Source organism: Phyllopteryx taeniolatus, chromosome 1 (assembly GCF_024500385.1).
Source record: "Phyllopteryx taeniolatus isolate TA_2022b chromosome 1, UOR_Ptae_1.2, whole genome shotgun sequence".
NCBI lineage: Eukaryota > Metazoa > Chordata > Actinopteri > Syngnathiformes > Syngnathidae > Phyllopteryx > Phyllopteryx taeniolatus.
This window is the reverse complement of record NC_084502.1, coordinates 28,956,729-28,964,679: the sequence shown is the minus strand read 5'-3', so window position 1 is coordinate 28,964,679 and position 7,951 is coordinate 28,956,729. Positions and strand designations below refer to the sequence as shown.

Here is a 7,951-nt window from a genome sequence, read left to right as displayed (position 1 = left end):
AATGTAATGAATCAGAATAAACTCAAAATGTATTTTTAATTAAGACATTGTTTACATTATTCCCTCCTCCATCCACATTTCTTGACTGATTCAAACTATTCCAAATTCAAAGTATTCAACTCATTCAGGACATCTCAAGAACTATACCCATTCCACAAATTTTCCATATTCCTTCCACATTTTATGTCAAGCGTCACACACTTTCTACTTTCAACATTTCAATTAAGTTCACAGCTTTACAGTTTGGCTTCACAAGCTTTACAGTTTGGCTTCACACAAAATTTCTACAGATATTGCATTCTCTAGTTTAAAATATTTGATTGGGTTTCTCTTACCAAGTAAGGTCAACAAAAAATGGAAATATTGTTCAAAATGATCTAGAAAATGTAGTCACTGGATGTAAAAATTAGAAATGTTTTTAAATTAAATGAACCATTTAATGTACATTTTAAAATAATTACATCTATAGATGAAAGAAAAATGTAAATTGCCTACAATTTGATCACACTCGGGGGCTCAGGTTTGAATTCTGTAATTGACAAATTTGAACAAATGTGTAGAGAAGTATTTGGAGAGAGTTTTTATGTTTGAACAAGGATAGTTTATTCATGTAGCACCATTCATACTCGAGGTAAATCCATAGTGCTTTACAGAGGCAAAGAAATAATGATTAAAAAAGCTAAATGAAAAGATGAAAACCCAAATAAATTCTAACATAAAATCAGGGTTAATGAAAAGAAGAAAAAAAACACAGCTTAAGTTAAAATCACAGTATAAAATCAAAATGGTGAAAACAAGCAATATTTGATTGATGAATATAAATCACCACAATTAATTTTAAAAGACAACAACAAAAAAAAAACAGTATGCAACTGACCCAGTATAGTCCTCTGAGATATTCACTGCATTACTACAAATAGGAGGATTTGGTATGTTTATATTTTTGGAAAACATTTTTGACATTATTTGTCATGCATACAGTGGACGCAAAATTTTCTTTTGATGTTTGGTGGTGGTCACTGATGGTGTAGTAGTACACTCTTCTGACTTTGGCGCGGGCAGCGTGGGTTCAGTTTCCACTCAGTGACGGTGTGAATGTGAGTGCGAATGGTTGGCCGTGTCTATATGTGCCCTGCGACTGACTGGCGACCAGTTCAGGGTGTAGTCTGCCTTTCGCCCGAAGTCGGCTGGGATAGATAGGCTGCAGCGCCCCGCGACCCTAACCAGGATAAGCGGTGTTGAGAATGGATGGCTTTATGGATGTTTGGTGGTGCAGTGTCTGCAAATTTCCTGGAGAGGTGATTGACTGGGTGGCATGGGCGTGCATGTGGTTAATTAATCTGCCTTAAAGTCGAGAAGTTCTGGGTTCGTATTTTGGCTCAGGCCCTCCTGTGTGGAGTTTACATGTTGTACCCTAAGCTAAAAAACAAGGTTCTTACTGAAGACTCCAAATTGACAATAGGTGTCAATGCTTGTCTGTCAAGCAACTACTACAACTTAAAGGCCTGCAGCCATTAAGGGCCACCCCAAACTTACGCATGATGCCATTAGCTTTTTTTCATTACGTGGCAACCTCAAACTATGTATTGCTGCTACGCCAGGGAGGAATGCCACCAGGGATTTGGGGTCCGGTGACAAAATCTCACTATGGGCCCCACTAAACAAATAATTTTCTACCCCTGTCAGTCTTGGGCCCTTTGCATTGTCATCACATCTCTTTCAGCATCCCTGACTGCAGGTAACAGTCAGTCATCTATTTAGTGCTAAGAACTGGCAACCCAGAGAATGAAGCAATTGGTCAGCTTTGAGATGGCGGCTTGGAAGAAATTCATCAAAACAACTTTCGCCACATCGAAAAAGAGATACCCATCGGTACCCAAAAACTGAAAGACTTATGAAGAAAAGAAACATACTCAAGGTAGTATAAAGTGAGTTTTATCAATAGACAGTTTCAGAATGATTGCAAACAATACGCGCTAGGGTACTTACGGGTGGCAGAAAGTTTGACTTTGGACGGACTGGGAGCCAAACCTCCATCATCAGAATCAGAGTCATCTTTATTTGCCAAGTATGTCAAAAACACACGAGGAATTTGTCTCCGGTAGCTGGAGCCGCTCTAGTACGACAACAGACAGTCAATTGACAGAGAATACTTTTGAGACAAAGACATAGACGGTTTGTGGAAGGCATTTTCTCACAAGTACAATGTTTAGTTGTGTTGTCTTTGAGTAAAGAACACATCTGTGCCATTAATCCGAGCAACAGAAAAGTTCATTACCCATTGTTGTTTGATTGAATGCAGTAGAGTCTTTTTGTTCTGGTGGGGTGGTTGTCGTTATAGGGTGAGTAGGTCTAGCCAGTAGGCGTTTACGTTTCCGTGTTTGTCGCTCCTCGCGCTTGTTGTCTTGTACCATCTGGGCTCTGGCCACGAACTGAGAAACTTCTTAGATGACTGTGACTGATCAAGTGTTTTGGAGTTGTCTGGAGATCTGGTTGACCTCCTCGTTGAGAACATGAATGGTTAAGCTTGTTCTGTGTTTTCTGGAGAAGTTTAGGACTCGACAGTGGAGTGAAGACCTAGGCTTTTAGATGTTAGTGTTCTGTCAACATCTTAGATTGAAGCCAATCTGGTTCCTACTGTATCTGCAATTTTCCTTGCCATCATTTCTTACTCTCGCACCTGATGCTGGGTGTCCTTCCCAAGGTTCAAAGCGACATTTCAGTATAGATTCTCAGTAATCCAGGTCATAAACAGTTTTAAAATGTCTTAATATGTTTGAGATTGTACAGTAGCATAAGTAATATTGCAAGCTAAACCAGTGAGCAGTCTCTCCTTACAAACTTTTACCCTCTTCTCATGCAATCGGACTATCAACATTGATCAAATTCTAAAGATTTGTTCCACACTCTTTAATAGCTAATGATTATTTCTTATTGTTGTAATTGTCCTTTCAACATCTAATAGCGATTGACCCAAAAGGGAACACTTTCAAACCTTTTCACCCCTTTGGATTCTGATGATCACCTCTTCAACATTCTTAAACCCTGACAAACCTCACTCAGTGTTTCTGCAGGCACTGCCCACATCTGCTACTCAAGTGATTGCTGCTCCATCAGCTTCGACCAGTCAGGTCGTCTTCGCTGCCTGCATGTGATCCACACAGATATTAGGATAAATGGTCTGACCGGTGCTTAAGATGACTGTGTGGAGCACAGTGTACCTCACCTGTTTAGCTGCTTCCAACAAAGATTCAGCCTCAGCCGGGCCCAACTGCTGAACCAACCTGTACAGAGCGCCATCTTTGTTCTGAAGAAGGTTAAAAGGATGATCCAACTCTTGTATTCTACCCTCATCCAGCACCTGCAAACAGAAGGCACAGGTGCAAGATGCATGACTTGTTGCGGGTGTAGTGCTTTAATTGATTAACTACGACTAAGTAGCAAGAGCTGTGTCTCAATTGTTGAGTCAGTAAGGTGTAAATCAGTGATTTCCAGCGATCATCAAGTGTGCCACGTGAAATTATCCAATTCAAAAATAAACCAATTAAATGGCCCGAAACTTATAATTTATCCATCCATCCATCCATTTTCTGAGCCGCTTCTCCTCACTCGGGTCGCGGGCGTGCTGGAGCCTATCCCAGCTGTCATCGGGCAGGAGGCGGGGTACACCATGAACTGGTTGCCAGCCAATCACAGGGCACATAGAAACAAACAACCATTCACACTCACAGTCATGCCTACGGGCAATTTAGAGTCTCCAATTAATGCATGTTTTTGGGATGTGGGAGGAAACCGGAGTGCCCGGAGAAAACCCACGCAGGCACGGGGAGAACATGCAAACTCCACACAGGCGGGGCCGAGGATTGAACCCGCGTCCTCAGAACTGTGAGGCTGATGCTCTAACCAGTCGGCCACCGTGCCGCACTTATAATTTATATACTACAAAATATGTTTTTTTTTTCTTGTCTATCTATGCCAGCGACGTACGTGTAGTCACAAGCAGAGCAATTATCGGTAAATGGTCTTCCACTGGCGGATCGGTGCAGCGTCTGCAGTAATGCGGACTCTGTGTCGTTCTGTCATAGTGAAGAAAGAGCTGAGCTGGAAGGCAAAGCTCTTGATTTACCAGTCAATCTACATTGCTACCCTCACCTATGATCACGAGCTGTGGGTCGTGACCAAAAGAACAAGAGCTGAAATGAGTTTCCTCCGCAGGGTTTCCGGCCGGGCTCTCCCTTGGAGATAGGGTGAGAAGCTCGGTCAGCCGGGAGAGGCTCAGAGTCAAGCCGCTGCTCCTCCACACCGAGAGGAGCCAGATGAGGTGGCTCGGGCATCTAGTTAGTATACGTCGAGGACGCCTCCCCGGAGAGCGGTTCCAGGTACGTGCCACTAGGAGGAGACCCCGGGGACGACCCAGGATACGCTGGAGGTACTATGTCTCCCAGCTCACCTGGGACCAGCTCGGGATCCCCCCGGAATAGCTGGACGAAGGGGCTGGGGAGGAAGTCTGGGCTTCCCTGCTTAAGCTGCTGCCCCTACGAACTGACCCGGGATAAGGAGTAGAAAATGGATGGATGGACTAGATGTGAGAAGGTCCAATTAACCTGTGTATACCCCTGTTGCCATTCACAACACATAATAATTTCACACTGAGTAAACCAATTTGTGACTTATTGGAGACGAGATCATCATTATTTCAGTATATTTACATTTCGGGACATGTTTGTTTACTGGTGTGCTATGAAATTTTTCTAATGTAAAATACAGTACAGTATGTTCCTTGGCTCAGTTAAGGTTTGGAAACACTGGTTAAGATAAAAACCTCACCAGTATGCGATCGCTGTCTATGACGGTGTTGAGTCGGTGAGCAATGGTGAACACGGTGCAATCTCTGAACTCCCGTCGGATGGTTAGTTGGATCAGCTCGTCTGTCCTGCAACAATGGTCAAACAACCACAATTACCCATCAGTAGCCAGTCACAGATTCTGGTGTGGTTACCCATAGTACATATGGAACAAAATCTGCCAACAAGCCATACTGCGCATATGTATATTGGCCATGCTCTTAGAAAAGAGTGACTCTGAGAAACAAACTTTTCTTGTAAACATTATGTATTTCTGAGAATCTTATCAGCTTCACCTATAACGGTCACTTTAATTTTGTATTGGCATCTCAACCACTGGTTGATTGGAATTGGAATTGTTGCAGGGTTTTCCACACCGCGACAAGGCCCTCTAAAGTGGCCATCCCAGTCCAAGATCTAGATGTAGGCTGTCAAGTTGGACTTAAAAAAAAAAAAAAAACTAATTCACCCTCCTCTTCTGCCTTTGTCTGTGTGACATGCGTGCACTCACGGCCGATAATGTGGCTTTCTTTCTAAGGTCAATTTAACACTGTCTACTCTGTCCACTACTCAACATTAATGAACAGAACCATTCCTGAAATCAGTGATATTTTCCTTTATTTTATCCAAGTTTAAAATCTAGTCATTGCCAAGAACTCAACTTAAGCAAAATATTTAACATCATCGCCATTCCTAATCAAATTTACCATCGCTCATCCAATGCCCCCAAACATCCTTCCATCCATACATTTTCTGTACCACTTATCCTCACTAGGGTCACGGGCCTGCTGGAGGTTATCCCAGCGAACTCTGGGGCTGAGGGGCAGGGTACATCCTGAACTGGTCACCAGCCAATCGCAGGGCTCCCAAACAAATATATGATATTGAATTATTATTTTTTTTTAATATTTAAAGGTTTCTGTCATCTAAAACCTTTGTTCCATATGCGGGTTGCGTAACCACAACCTGTTTCTCTCTGGCACCTGGGGTCCACATTGGCTGTGGCCTCGTCAATGACGAGGATGCGGTTCTTCCTCAGGATGGCTCTGGCCAGGCACAGCAGCTGCCTCTGACCAACACTAAAGTTGGAGCCACACTCAGCTAGAACCGTCTCCAACTTTGCATGAAGCTCCTCCACCATGCACTTTAGCTGGACCTGTTGGTGATGTCGGAAAATGGTTAAGACAAGTTGTCTGTCTGTGTGTGACTGTGTGTGTGAGAGCAAGAGAGAATGCAAAAGAGACAGCATCAACAGAGGATGGATATTTGCCTGCTCCAGAGCCTTCCACAGGTCAGCATCAGTATGCTGGTTAAAGGGGTCCAGGTTCTTCCTCACAGTATCAGTAAACAGCACTGGATCCTGGTTCACGGTAGAAAGAACAAAACAAAATGACGAACACGCACCTTTTTTTTTTTTTTTTACGTATTAATAATAAAGTGTTATTAATACATTTCCCACCCCTAATGATCCCTCAATTTATTATCAATGTATTTAGATTTGATCGTTTCTCCCCTCCATGAGCCATCACCTTATCGTGGTGGAGGGATTTGTGTGTCCCGATGATCTTTGGAGCTAAGTTTTAGCTCCTAAGCTTTACGCCCCTGGTAAGGTCACTCTTGCCCACGGTAAGAGCCCCTGAGCAGGTGTGGGCATACTTATTGGCCCCCGACTTGGTGTCTGTACGTTGGGGTTTACCCCCGGTGGATGGAAGGGTAGCCTCCCTCCACCTTCGGGTGGAGGGATGGGTCCTGACTGTTATTTGTGCCTATGCAACAAACAGCAGTTCAGAGTACCCACCCTTTCTGGAGTCCTTGGAGGGGGTGCTGGAGTGTGTGGCTGCTGGGGACTCCATCGTTCTGCTAGGGGACTTCAATACTCACGTGGGCAATGACAGTGAGACCTGGAGGGGCGTGATTTGGAGGAACACCCCCCGACCAGAACCTGAGTGGAGTTCTGTTATTGGACTTCTATGCTCGTCATGGATTGTCCATAACGAACACCATGTTCCGACATAAGAGTGTCCACATTTGCACTTGGCACCAGGACATCCTAGGCCACAGTTCGATGATCGACTTTGTGGTCGTGTCATTGGACTTGTGGCCGCTTGTCTTGGACGCTCGGGTGAAGAGCGGGTCAGAGCAGTCAACCGATCACCGCCTGGTGGTGAGTTGGATCCATTGGTGGGGGAAGATGCCGGTGAGACCTAAATGTATTGTGAGTAGGAGAATCGAGAATTGATTGGAACCGGGACTAACATTCCGGTTCTACCGGAAGCGTTCCAATTAAAAAAATACGGTTCCCAGTTTCGATGCCTACAGTCCGCCTACCCCGAAGAAGAACCCACCCGAAGACATGCTTGTGGCCAACGGCAGTGCGAACAAAACTGTCTTAACTATCCTAAAATAATGACCAGTGACTTCAGTGCAACACTTGGATTAAGATTATATTGTGCAAAGGAGGCTTTTAGGATGTGTACAAGTCTGACGCGCTTCCTCCCTCTCCGAGCCTCAGCCTACACACCGCGCGGAACTTCAGTCAAGTCAATTGGGTGAGTGAAACAATAAAATATGTCTATGCCAACATTGAGGCAGCTAACAATTTAAACGGTGGGCTGCACTCTTGCAGTGATGGTTTTAAACATTTATTTTAGTCTTCAAACCAATGTAAGAGCTGGTGACAGACACAAAAATAAAATATGCATTATTTTATAATACTGGAAAGAAAGTAGAAAGAGTCACATTCCAACTTTAACATTGAGCAACCTAACTAGAAACCTTACATCATAATGAATTAGGACAAAATTCACAAAAAGGTTGTGTCACAGTATCATAAACACTAACCTTGTGTCTAATCGGTGGAAAGGTAAAGGAACAAACGTTTTATAAAGCTTTTTCTTGCGGTGTCGTGTGAAGTTGATACTTTGTCTTTGTTGTTACAAACCACAGTCTGTTCTTTAACTTGAAACAGCATACAACCCCTTTTTATTATCATCTCAGTTTTAAGTGCTTTGCTGGCACTTCTGGTATCTATGGGGAATTACAAATCCCTTTTAGGGGAGGGTCAATTACTCGCAGGATTTTCGCTTTTCGCAGCAGGGCGCGAATCC

At 43.7% G+C, this 7,951-nt stretch overlaps 1 protein-coding gene across 9 annotated transcripts in view; it reads right to left on the bottom strand.

Annotated features, from left to right (window-relative positions):
- Positions 1–17: 17 nt before the first annotated feature.
- Positions 18–7,951, bottom strand: part of LOC133484110 (ATP-binding cassette sub-family C member 4-like) — an 83,427-nt gene continuing 75,493 nt past the window's right edge. For 7 of the 9 annotated variants that reach the window (XM_061786268.1, XM_061786237.1, XM_061786246.1 and 4 more), the window contains 5 exons: positions 6,115–6,204; positions 5,828–6,000; positions 4,828–4,933; positions 3,227–3,361; positions 18–3,145 (listed from right to left, as the gene is read on the bottom strand). In XM_061786268.1, the coding sequence (XP_061642252.1) occupies positions 3,128–3,145; positions 3,227–3,361; positions 4,828–4,933; positions 5,828–6,000; positions 6,115–6,204 (522 nt within the window). In that variant the 3' untranslated portion in view covers positions 18–3,127. Of the gene's footprint in view, positions 3,146–3,226; positions 3,362–4,827; positions 4,934–5,827; positions 6,001–6,113; positions 6,205–6,373; positions 7,049–7,951 lie in introns of those variants that run through there. The other 2 variants (XR_009790289.1, XR_009790292.1) reach the window with 2 other exon arrangements.